At 43.2% G+C, this 12,879-nt stretch overlaps 1 protein-coding gene across 1 annotated transcript in view; it reads right to left on the bottom strand.

The window, feature by feature from the left end:
• The window catches only part of LOC140194544 (uncharacterized), a 51,323-nt gene extending 40,797 nt beyond the window's left edge, over positions 1-10,526 (bottom strand). Inside the window, exons 1-2 of the mRNA XM_072251760.1 lie at positions 10,205-10,526; positions 64-477 (exon numbers count right to left, since the gene is read on the bottom strand). Coding sequence (XP_072107861.1) covers positions 64-477; positions 10,205-10,265 — 475 coding nt within the window. The 5' untranslated portion in view covers positions 10,266-10,526. The remainder of the gene's footprint in view (positions 1-63; positions 478-10,204) is intronic.
• Between the last annotated feature and the right edge of the window lie 2,353 nt (positions 10,527-12,879).

Below are 12,879 nucleotides of genomic sequence, written 5' to 3'. Positions count from 1 at the left end.
TTTGTCAATGTTCCTCCATACCTGTCACTATAATTGATTGTAAGACAAGAATATTTGGTGTACCTTCATGCTGCAAAACTTGATTGGTCTCTGTACAAATGATTTCATCTTTCAATGTATGCCACTTGTTTAATTTGCCTTTCTCATGGGAAACATGCACCTTCTTTGTCTTGTGCTTTATATTAAGATGTAAGCTGTAGCCCTCCAGAGTTAAATGGCCACGTTTGCTGCACTTCCATGCCTGAGCTTGTTGATCACCACAGGGCTCCAGTTTCACAGCTCCAAATTCATTAGGTTTAGGAACTGTCAGGCATTGGTTGGTTTTAATGCTGACAATGTAGTTTAGCTGGGAATCCCATCTCCAGAGCTGCTGTGTGGAATCTTGATCACACTCAGTGAGAGAAACTCGACTGTTCTCACTGTTTGCCTGGATACATTTGCCCAGACGGACATTCTTGATGTTGAAGCCTGGAATCTCTAAGAAAAAGAATATAAAAAGACATAAGATATTATTGTGGCATGATCCACATACAAATATATTCGTGCAACTTGGTCAAGTCATTAAGTATTGTTAATTTTCCATTTGTTCCTTACCTGAAGTGTTTTTGTGCAATTTGCAGCTTGAATGATAACAATTTACATCTGGCTTAATCTATCTCCTTCAGCTAACCTCCTTCCCCTCACCCCACCATTTTATTCTGGCATCTTCCTCCTTTCTTTTCAGTCATGACAAAGGGTCTTGGCCCGAGAAGTCAAAGGTTTATTCATTTCCATAGCTGAGTTCCTCCAGCGTTTTGTGTGTGTTGCATATACATCTGTGTTCATACTTAATTATTAATTCCCTTTTGGTGATACAACAACGTGCCTCCATTTCGAAAAGCATGACAAACCAAATATGGCTTCTTCAAATTTTGTATGTTATAATCATAGCAAATTTACAGATTATTTTTGTAAAGCTTTCTTCTGTCATTATTAAATAACCATGTCTATTTGACTGAATTTATAATTCTATATATTTATACAGTAAAAACATATGAACAAGGTATCATTTTGATTTTAATAGCTCACATTTGGCTTACCACTCCGCATCTTTTCACCTCATTTGTTCTATCTTTTGGAGGACAAATAATTGGAATTAGCATAGGCTTATTATTTTCAAATGTACTGAGCTACAACGAAAATCTTTCATACGGATGAAGTTATTGCACAGTGTATTGAGGTAGAACAAGATAAAATGGCAACAATGCAGAATAAAGTGTAAACGCTACAGAGAAGGTGTAGTGCGGGCAAACAATAAGGTGAAAGATCACAACGAGACAGACTGAGGTCAAGAGTCCAATTTATCCTACTAGGGAAATTTTTTTAGTCTTATAATTGGGGTAGAAGCTGCCCTTGAGTCTTGTGGTACATGCTTTTAGGCTTTTGTTTTTATTTTGCCCAACAGAAGAGAGGAGAAGAGAGTGTCTGGGTTAGGGTCTTTGATTCTGCTGGCTGCATTACTGAGGCAGTGATAAATGTAGACAGAGTTCATGGAGGGGAGGCTGGTTTCCATGATGTGGCGACCCTTGCACTTTGCTCATAAAGGCAGGTTGCCAGCACTACCAAGATTTTCAGACAGCAGCAAGGAAGATAGGATTCTCACCTCCACTTCATAGTCAGCCATCACCATACTGTACATTTCCTGCAGAGGGAAGGCCATCAAACTAATGGGGACTTGTCAGATGGAGTCAAAGGAGATAACAAAGAGGTAGAGTGTGGGACACGAACGTAAAAATATAAGGAAAAAAACATGAGTTTATCCAGTACTCATACTTTCTCTGCTATTCCACAAAGTCACCACTGATCTTGAACCTCAATACCACTTTATTGTACTAACTCCCTACGAGAATCAGTCAGGTTTACCATCACTGACATACAATACTGTGCAAAAGTCTTGGGCACCCTAGACTTTTTATGGTTTCAGATCGGATGGCCTCTACAGAGACATGATCTCAACATCATTGAGGCTGTCTGTGATTACCTGGAAGGACAGAAGCAAGCAAGACAGCCAAAGTCTGCAGAAGAACTGTGGCAAGTTCTCCAAGAGGCTTGAAACAACCTAACAGCCAATTTTCTTATAAAACTGCACGACAGTGTACCTAAGAGAACTGATGCAGTTTTAAAGGCAAAGGATGGTCACACCAAATATTGATTTGATTTTGTTTTTTACTGTTTACTGCTCTTTATTGTATTTTTTTGATATTTAGAAACATTTCATTTCATTATTTTTGAAAACATCTTTGCTTTACAGAATGTTTTATATGTGCCTCCAAGAGGGAGGGAGAATGATGGACCCAATCAGACGGATACAGTTAATTACAGGGAACGACTACGACCAAGAGCTGGGATAAGAGGCTCTGAGTGTCCAGTGTGTTGGTGTGGGAGAGTGTTTTCCAGCATTAAAGGTGTACGAATCCACCAAGCAAAGTTGAGGTGCTATTCCATCCCAGTGGATGAAGATGAGATTACTTCACCAAGCACAGATGATGTGGTCTTTTCAACACCTGATTCACAAGCCACAGCGATTCGCTCTGGAGAGAGTCATCCAGGTCAGACAAGAGATAACTCAGGTCAGGTTTCAGACCACAGTACCCAGGTAGATCCTTCGCATGATGGCGGTGGTGTGGAGGTAGAGAAGAAGAGGAAGGTCAAGTGGAAAGCAATGGCAGATGAGAAGGCTTGGCGTGTGTTTGATGAGGATATCAGTATGATGTTGGAGAACACTCTCAGGGGAACATCAAAGAGAAAGTTGGAAGTGATGGATGATATGATTTACGATGTTAGAAAGTACAGATTTGGTTTGGTTGAGTTGAAGAAAGCAAAGCCTACACAGCAACCAAGCAGGCGCCAGAAGGAGATCAGTAGGTTGAGGAGAGAGCTCAGATCGTTGAGACAGAGGTGGAAGGTAGCAAGTGAGGGTGACAAGCCAGGGCTTGCTGATCTCCGAGAGCATTTTCGAATAAAGTTAGCGTCACTCTGTCGTGCAGAGTCACAATGTAAAAAGAGAAAGGAGAGAGAAGGCAAGAAAGACATTCTTTGAGAGCCCTCACGAGTTCACAAAGAAATTGTCTGAACAAAGTAAGAGCAGGCAGCTTATCACCTTTCAACAAGAACTTGAGGATCACCTGGCAAGCAGCTACTCTAACGAACAGCGGGAGGCTCCTTTGCTTGACATTTTGGGGCTTGTGAAGCCTACCAAGCCAGGAGTGAAGTCCGATCTGTCAGAACCCAAATTGGCAGAAGTCGAATGGTTCATCAGAAAGGCAAGGTCAGGCTTAGTGCCAGGACCTAATGGAGTGCCGTATAGGGTGTTCAAGAAGTGTGAAGAGCTGAGGAAATACTTGTGGAGACTGTTAAAGGTGGTGTGGAGACAAGGTGTTGTTCCTTTGTCATGGAGTGAGGATGAAGGAGTATACATCCCGAAGGTAGAGAATTCTTCTACATTGAATCAGTTCCGACCAATTTCACTCCTGAATTTAGAGGGGAAGATTATGTTTGGCATTTTGGCAGAAGGAGTATCTTCATTTGTGATAGAGAATGGATTAGTAAATACATCTGTGCAGAAGGCAGGAATACCAGGCTTCCCAGGATGTCTTGAACATTCTAGTATGATATGGCATACCATCCAGGAGTCAAAAAGGTTGAGAAGAAACCTGGCTGTAGTTTGGCTTGATCTGGCAAATGCGTATGGTTCTGTTCCCCATGTCCTGATTGAGTTTGCGATGGAATTCCTATAGATTCCTGCTAAGGTGAGGAACTTTGTTATGCAGTACTACAACGAATTCCAGATGAGGTTTTCCACTCAGCAGTTTACAACTAGGTGGCAGAGCTTGGATGTTGGAATCCCAATGGGATGTGCAATTTCACCCAGCCTTTTTGTGTTAGCCATGGAGGTTATTGTGAGGGCTGCAGAATCAGTGGGACCAGGTGTCGCACTTGATGGTGGAGGGAAGTTACCGCCAATATGAGCGTTCATGGATGATCTCATCTTTTTGGGTCTCAGCACGGAGGCAGTGGAAGATGTACTATCTAGACTCAAGGAGCTAATGAATTGGGGAAGAATGAAGTTCAAGACCAAGAAGTCAAGGAGCCTTGTTCTTAGGAGAGGAAAGCTGGTTGACTTTCATTTCATCCTTTGTGGAGAGGAGATTCCATCCAGTCAGGCCCAACCAGTTAAGAGCCTCGGGCGATGGTACACAGAGGAGCTGAGAGACACCAAGAGGGTTCAGGAGACAGGACAACAGATCAGCAGAGGTCTGATGTCTGTCGTCAAGTGTGGCTTGCCTGGCAAGTTGAAGTTGTGGTGCTTGCAGTACGGACTGATGCCACAGATAATGTGGCCACTGACTGTCTATGAAGTGGCAATGTCGCATGTTGAGGCAATGGAACGGAAGATCAACAAGTATGTGAAGAAGTGGCTTGGAGTACCGAGCAGCCTCACCAATGTTGCAATCCACAGTAGCCAGACAAAGCTTACCATCCCAGTGCAATCCCTTATTGAAGAGGTCAAGGTTGCCAAGGTAAGATCATTCTTGATGCTTCGAGACTCAAAAGACCCTGTCATCAAGAACACCCAGCCGGATGTGAGATCAGGCAGGAAGTGGTCAGCCCGTGTAACAGTTGATGAGGCAGAGTCTAGATTGAAGCACAAGGAAACGGTTGGGGCTATCCAGCTAGGCTGCCAGGGACTTGGGTGGACAACCCACAAATGGTGGTCATCTTCTACAGGTAAGGAGCGCCGTGAGCTTGTAACACAATAAGTACGAGAGGTGGAAAAGGAGAAGAGGTTAGCTAAAACAGCTGGCCTGGCCAAACAAGGGGCTTGGACCTGGTGGGAAAGTGTTGAACAACGACATCTATCCTGGAATGTTCTGTGGCAGATGGAACCGCTCCGCATTTCTTTTCTATGCAGAGCAGCGTATGATCTGCTCCCGACACCTGCCAACCTCAGCACCTGGGATGAAGATAAGACAGACAGGTGTGCTACTTGTGGTGAGAAGAGAACACTTCAACATATTTTGAGTGCATGCAGAGTCAATCTTTCCAGTGGCATGTACACTTGGAGACATAACAACGTTTTCAAAGTTGTAACAGAAGCAGTAGAGCAGAGAATACTGCAGCACAACTTATCTCATGCCCCATGCTGCACAGAACATCACATATCATTTGTGAAAAAAGGCTCCAAGTCAAGAGTGTACAGCACAGGCTCACGATCAAGCATACTTTCTTCAGCCAATGATTGGTGTGTCAAGGCTGACCTGGATGGGAAAGGCAGTTTCCCGGAGCAAATAGCTTTCACCACATTGCATCCAGATAGAATCGTATGGTCTGACACCAGTAGAGAAGTGGTTATTGGTGAACTCACAGTCCCCTGGGAAGACAACATCGATGAAGCCCATGAGCACAAGTTAACCAAGTATGCAGAGTTAAGATCAGAGTGCAGAGACAGAGGGTGGAAGGTCTCATGCTACCCATTCGAAGTAGGCTGCCGTGGGTTTATTGCGTTCACTTTCCAGAAGTGGCTGCGTGACCTTGGCTTCACTCGAAGAGAGATCAAGTCAACCAGCAGGGCTGTAGCTGAGGCAGCAGAGAAAGGATCAGCATGTGTGTGGACCAAGTATGTCCAGAGGGGCAGATAGTCAGATAGTGTATACATATCTTGCAAGCCCTTCAATAGTTGCATAGACACCTGAAGAGCAGACTATCTGTTGGATGGAAGTGACTGATAGAGGCAGATGCCAAGTTTTTAAGCTCACCAGTGGGAGGTGGTGCTTTAGCACTGCTGGCCCACCACCTCGAGGGAGTCTTGATCATAAGCGGGCCAAAACTCCTGAAGACAGGTGGCAGATCAACTGATGATCCCACTGGTGATAGCACAGGACAGTTAACATCTTAGTCCACGTGTATTTTTAACTCTTAACTCTTGCATAGTTCTGTATATGGTGAAATTTGTTCTTTTGCAGCAGTAGCACAGTGCAATACATAATAATAAAAATCTATAAATTACAATAAGAAATATATATATATAAAAATAAATTAAATAAGTAGTTCCAAAAGAGAGCAAAGAAAGAATAACAATAGAGAGATAGTGTACATGGGTTCATTGTCCATTCAGAACTCTGATGGCAGGGGGAAGAAGCTGCTCCTGAAACCTTGGTGGTGTGTCTTCATACTCCATCCCTCCTCTTTAATAGTAGCAACTAGAAGAAGCATGTCCTGGGTGATGGGAGTCCTTAATGACAGACGCCACCGTTTGGAGGCATCGCCTTTTGAAGGTGTCCTCAGTGCTGAGGAGGCTGGTGCCCATGATGGAGCTGGCTGAGTTTACAAATTTCTGCAGCTTTTTCCAATCCTGCGCAGCGGCCCCTTCATACCAGTTGGTGAGGCAACGAGCTAGAATGCTCTCCACAGTACATCTGCAGAAATTTGCAAGTCTTTGATGACATTCCAAATCTCCCCAAACTTCCAATGAAATAAAGCTGCTGTCGTGCCTTCTTTGTGATTGCATCAATGTTGGGCCCAGGCTCGCTCTTCAGAGATGTTGACACCCAGGAGATTGAAACTGCTCATCCTCTCCACTTCTGATCTCTTGTTGGGACTGGTGTATGTCCCCTCAACTTCACCTTCCAGAAGTCCATAACCAATCCCTTGATTTTATGGACATTGGTTGTTGCTGTGACATCACCTCGTCACCATCTGAAATTCTGTCAACAATAAGTTGTGTCATCAGCAAAGTTATAGATGGCGTTTGAACTGGGCCTAGCCACACAGTCATGGCTGTAGAGAGAGTTGAGCAGTGGGTTAAGCACACATCCTTGAGGTGTGCCAGTGAGGAAGAGATGTTATTTCGGATTGGCACTGACTGTGGGCGCCCAATGAGGAAGTTGAGTATCCAGTTGCAGAGGAAGATATAGAGGCCTAGGTTTTGGAACTTGCTGATTAGAACTGAGGATATAATTGTGTTGAACGCTGAGCTGCAATCAATAAATAGCATCCTGACTTAGGGAATGCTGCTGTCTCAGTGATCCAAGGCCAAGTGGAGAGCCAGTGGTATTGACTGCTATAGACCTATTGTGGCTCTAGGCAAGTTGCAGTTGGTCCAGCTTCTTGCTTTGGCAGGAGTTGATTCTGGGCGTGACCAACATCTCAAAACACAGTGGATGTGAGTGCAACTGGGCAATAGTCATTGAGGCAACTCCCCCTGCTCTTCCTTTGAAGCTGGTGGGAACCTTTGACTGTAGCCGTGGGAGATTGAAGATGTTCTTGAACACTCCCGTCAATTGGCTGGCACAGGTTTTCAGTGCCCTACCAGCTACCCTAACAGGGCCTGACATCTTGAAAGATGTTCCGATGTCAGCCTCTGAGACAGAGGTCACAGATGCTGCAGGGATTCACACCTGTAGTGTTATTCTCCTTTTCAAAGCATACATAAAAGTCGTTAAGCCCATCACAGCCACTCATGATGCTAGGTTTTGCCTTGCAAACCCTGCCAGAGCTGATGTCCATCTGATTCCATCTCTAACTTCAATCAGAATTGTTTTTCACTCTCGAAATAGGTTATACCTGTGCTTCTTGCATAGATCTGGATCAGCAGTCTTGAATGCCACAGACCCAGCCCTCAGCAAACAACAAAACTCCTGGCTCATCCATGGTTTTTGTTTTGGGAATGTTGAGTATGTTCTTGAAGTCCCACACAGGTCTTGATGAAGTCAGTGACAACAGTGAGATATTCTTTCAGACTCAAAGATAAATCTCTGAATATTGTCTCGTCCACCAACTCGAAGCAGACCTGTAAGTGCTCTTCTGGCCTCCCTTGACAGTATCTTCTTGGACCTCACCACTGCTGATGCTGTCTTTAATCTCTGCCTATGCACTGAGAGTAGAAGTACAACCAGGTGATCAGACTTTCCAAAGTGTGGGCGTTGGGATGGCACGGTAAGTGTTCTCGATGGTGGTACAACAGAGATCAAGTGTGTGGGCTCCTCTGGTCCACAGGTGATAAACTGGTGGTAGTTGTTCTGAGATTTCTTCAAGCTGCCCTGCCTGGTTGACATCTCCAGAAATGACAGGGAAGGCATCTTAATTATAAACAACAGGAATTCTGCAGATGCTGGAAATTCAAGCAACGCACATCAAAGTTGCTGGTGAACGCAGCAGGCCAGGCTGCATCTCTAGGAAGAGGTGCAGTCGACGTTTCAGGCCGAGACCCTTCGTCAGGACTAACTGAAGGAAGAGTGAGTAAGGGATTTGAAAGTTGGAGGGGGAGGGGGAGATCCAAAATGATAGGGGAAGACAGGAGGGGGAGGGATAGAGCCAAAAGCTGGACAGGTGATAGGCAAAAGGGGATACGAGAGGATCATGGGACAGGAGGTCCGGGAAGAAAGACAAGGGGGGGGGGAACGAAGAGGATGGGCAAAGGGTATATTCAGAGGGACAGAGGGAGAAAAAGGAGAGTGAGAGAAAGAATGAATTATAACAATTTTTAAAATCTATCATTTCTGTCTTGAACATTCAGCACTGAGTGACCTTACCCAGCCCTGCTGAGTAGTTCTGAGTGTAAGAGTTATTGCTGAGGCGTGGCAATCAGTTTAATTCTGGTGCTGTCTGGAAGGAGTTTGTATGTCCTCCCTGTGAACATGTGAGATTCCTCTGGGTGCTCCAGTGTCTTTCCACATTCCAATGACCTACCAGTTTGTAGGTTAGTTCACAACAACGTTCCTTTAAATACCGAACCAACAGCCTTTCAAGCTCCCACCATCTAAAAACTTATTTCTATTTTAGTGGATGACCTCATTTTCCCATGTTATATTCTGTGTGCTATAAACTTTTCACGAATACTTCCTTATCGGCTGAATGTTTACAAGATTTTGTGTTTTTAAAAAAATTCATTCTCCACTAATTGTAGTTTTATGATTTTTGGTTTGTAATTAACATTTGATTAAGCATCACATAATGCAGATTTTATCAAGTTGAATACCGTAGGATTACAGTGGGAGCCATAAGACATAAGACCATAAAATATATCAGCAGAATTAGGCCATTTGGCCCAACAAGTCTGCTCTGCTATGGCGACTCCATTTCCCTCTCAGCCCCAATCTGCTGTCTTCTCCTCGCATATCTTCATGCCCTGACTTATCAAGAATCTATCAACCTCTGCCTTAAATATACCCAATGACATGGCCTCCACAGCCGCCTGTGGCAACAAATTCCACAGATCCACGAATCTCGGGCTGAAGAACGTCGAAGTGAAAACTGTTTCAGAATGCAGAAAACAGTTAACTTTATTGGAGAGAAATGAACAAAATTTTAGTACTTGTACCACGCCTACTTTGACTTGGTTTATTGTACTGAGATTATACTTTCAAAGTACGAAAATGAAACAAAACTTAGTAAACTGTGGGGAAGTTAATAGCAGAATTTCGGTCGCTAATGAATGACAGAGCGTGGCTGACGAAATTCAACAGGCAAAAGCGCGATTTAGTTTAGGAAACAAAAAGAAGATGCACGAAATATCAGTTCAAAACTTCAAGGTAAATTTATTATGAAAGTACATATATGTCACCATATACAACCCCGAGATTCGTTTTCTTGCAGGCATACACAGTAAATCCAAGAACCACAATGAAAGACCGCACCTAATGTGCAAAAGCAAGCAAACTGCGCAAGTACCAAAGAAAAAAATAAGCAATAAATATGGAGAATATGAGATGAAGAGCCTTTGGAAGTGAGCCCATAGGTTGTGGAAACAGTTCAGTGATGGGGCGAGTCAAGTTAAGCCCCTTTGGTGCAAGAGCCTGTTGGCCGAGGGGTAATAACTGTTCCTGAACCTGGAGCAGTGAGAGCGGGTCTGCGGCGCGAATCCAGTGCTGCTGTTTGGAATCTTAATGACACTTCGTGACACTTTGTTCCTTTTGCATGGATATATTTATTGGTTTAACAATGATCTTTAAATGATTTTTATAGCCCGCATCTCAGACACAAAACTTTCTTGCAATTAGTTACCTTTCAAGTTTCCGCCTTCCCAGTATCCAGTCCCCATTACACTCAACTATGGTTTATTTTTGACGCAATGCCAGATTTCAGATATGAACCACATTGATTGAGAAAACGTTCAAATCTCGCATCCTCCATGAAGGTAAAATATTAAAGGGGAAGTTCGCCTTACCTTTAAATGAAGTTACTTGAGGAAAACAGGCGGCAAGCAGCACCAACGTGACAAGCCTCATCTCAGCTTCTGTCAGGCTCCCTAATGAGTAACGTCTGCGGGTAAGCAAACACTATTCTGCTGTCGCGATTATGTCGCAGAAAGAACACTCAAATGTTTTTTGCACCGATCTGAATCTTTCCTTCGCTTCGCTAAAATAAGTACTAATCGGTCATTTAAAGCAGACTTCTCTCTTTAAATTTATCTAAACAAGACATCACATATCAAGTTGTGCCATTAACTCCCGTCTCAAGGTTGGGAAAAATTGTTAAGTTCTGCTTACTTGAAGATAAATCGGACTGTCTGCTGGAACTAGCATGCTAAAGTTACGTGGACAGAATTATTGAATAGGTTGGTTGAGTCAATTCTGGAGAAGGGGTGGACAAACTCGAATAGACCCTTTTATTGTGATCGGATTGCTTTAGATCAACTAGGTTTGACGTCCCTGAGATGATATTCCTACTATGCAAAATTAATAGCAACAAACGTTTGACGCGGTTCACTAATCTAACACATAAAGAAAGTTTTGGAAATAAATCTAATATATGGAGAAGAAGACTGCGAGTTTATTTTTCAGTTCTGTCGGTCCCTTCAGAACAGCGATGAGGAGAAAGTTCTTTAGCCAGAGGGTGGAGAATCTGTGGAATTCATTGCCACAGACGGCTATGGAGGCCAAGTCATTGGGTATTTTTAAAGTGGAGGTTGACAAGTTACAGGCAGAAGGCGAGAGAATGGGATTGAGAGGGATAATAAATCAGCCATATTGGAATGGAGGAACAGAGTCGGTGGGCCAAATGTTCTAATTCCACTCCCATGTTTTATGGTCTTAGATTCATAGAACTCTACAGCACAGAAACAGGCCCTTCAGCCCATCTAGTCTGTGCCAAACTATTAATCTGTCTAGTCCTACCAACCTGCACCAGACCATAGCCCTTCATATTCCCCCCCCCCAAATTTCTCTTAAATGTTGAAATCAAACCCGAACCCGCCACTTCCGCTGGCAAACACGAGGAAGTCTGCAGATGCTGGAATTTCAAGTGACACACATAAAAGTTGCTGGTTAACACAGCAGGCCAGGCAGCATCTCCAGGAAGGGGTACAGTTTTGGGCCGAGACCCTTCGTCAGGACTAACTTCCGTTGGCAGTACGCTGCACGCACCCACCACCCTCTGAGTGAAGAAGTTCTTCCTCATGTTCTTATGGTCTAAAAGTCAGGAGGCACACATCCCTGATTGCCCCTGGGAAGGTGAACTGCCTTCTTCACCTGCTGTATCCTTCTGCTGTTTAACAACTGCCCTCGGATGGAACTGGAAATGTGTATAACTGATGAAACAATAAACATTACTATGAATGTAATAGGGACAGGGGCTTGTGATGGATTTTATTTGATGGCTCTGGGCCTTTACTCATTGGAATTCAGAAGAATGGTGGGGGGATCTCACTGAAACCTATGGAAAGGATTTAAACTTTTGAATACTGTATACCTGTATACTGTTTATTTCTTATTGCAATTTATAGTAATTTTTATGTACTGTACTCCACTGCTACCACAAAACAACACATTTCATGACAACGGGCAGCACGGTGGTGTAGTGGTTAGCACATGTTTTACAGTACAGGTGACCTAGGTTCAATTCCCACTGCTGCCTGTAAAGAGTTTGTACTTTCTTTCTGTGATGGTGTGGGTTTCCTCTGGGTGCTCTGGTTTCCTCCATCCAAAGATGTATCTTTTGGTAGGCTATTGGTCATTGTAAATTGGCCTGTGGTTAGGCTAGGATTAAATCACAGAATTGAAGGGCCTATTCCACATTGTATCCTGATAAATAAATAAATAAATGTCAGTGACACTAAACCTGGATCTGATTCTAATTCTGCTAATTTAAAAAGTTGGGTTTAAAATGCCTGAATTGTTTGCGAGTAGAGGCTGGTGAGGTAGCGATCATGGTGACTAATAAAAGGTATTCCACATTGGCATTTTGATCAATTACTTTATAACAGAATGGGGCAGGTAATGTTTCATATGTACAGATAAGACATGAACTACTTGGTAGTGATTATGGGCTAAGTTTTAAGTTAACATGAAATTACTAAAATTTACAACCAAGCTTCCTTTTGTAAACTGAAATTAGTAGTTTGATTAACACTCAAGATGCGGAACTGTTGCAATTTGTGGATTTTGTGTCCAAAGCAACAACAATTATGGTAAAGTCTGTGGTCTGAGGAAATTTGGTGTTCAAAGTTCAAAGTAAACTTTATTATCAGAGTCACTACATACAACCCTGAGATTCATTTCCTGTGCCATTCTCAGCAAAACTATAAAATAATAACTATAACAGGATCAATGAAAGATCAACCAGAGCACAGAAGGCAACAAACTGTGGAAATGCAAATATAAATAAATAGCAATAAATAACAAGAATATGAAATAACAAGAGAGAGTCCTTAAAGTGAGATCATTGGTTGTCATCTCAATAGATGAGTGTAGTTATCCTCTTTCGTTCAAGAGCCTGATTATTGAGGAGTAGTAACTGTTCTTGATACTGGTGGCGTGAGTTCTGAGGCACCTGTACCTTCTACCTGATGGCAGCATTGCCTGGGTGGTGTGGATCTTTGATAATGGATGCTGCTTTCCTACG

Source organism: Mobula birostris, chromosome 3 (assembly GCF_030028105.1).
Source record: "Mobula birostris isolate sMobBir1 chromosome 3, sMobBir1.hap1, whole genome shotgun sequence".
Taxonomy (NCBI): Eukaryota; Metazoa; Chordata; class Chondrichthyes; order Myliobatiformes; family Myliobatidae; genus Mobula; species Mobula birostris.
This window is presented reverse-complemented; position numbering and strand designations above follow the sequence as displayed.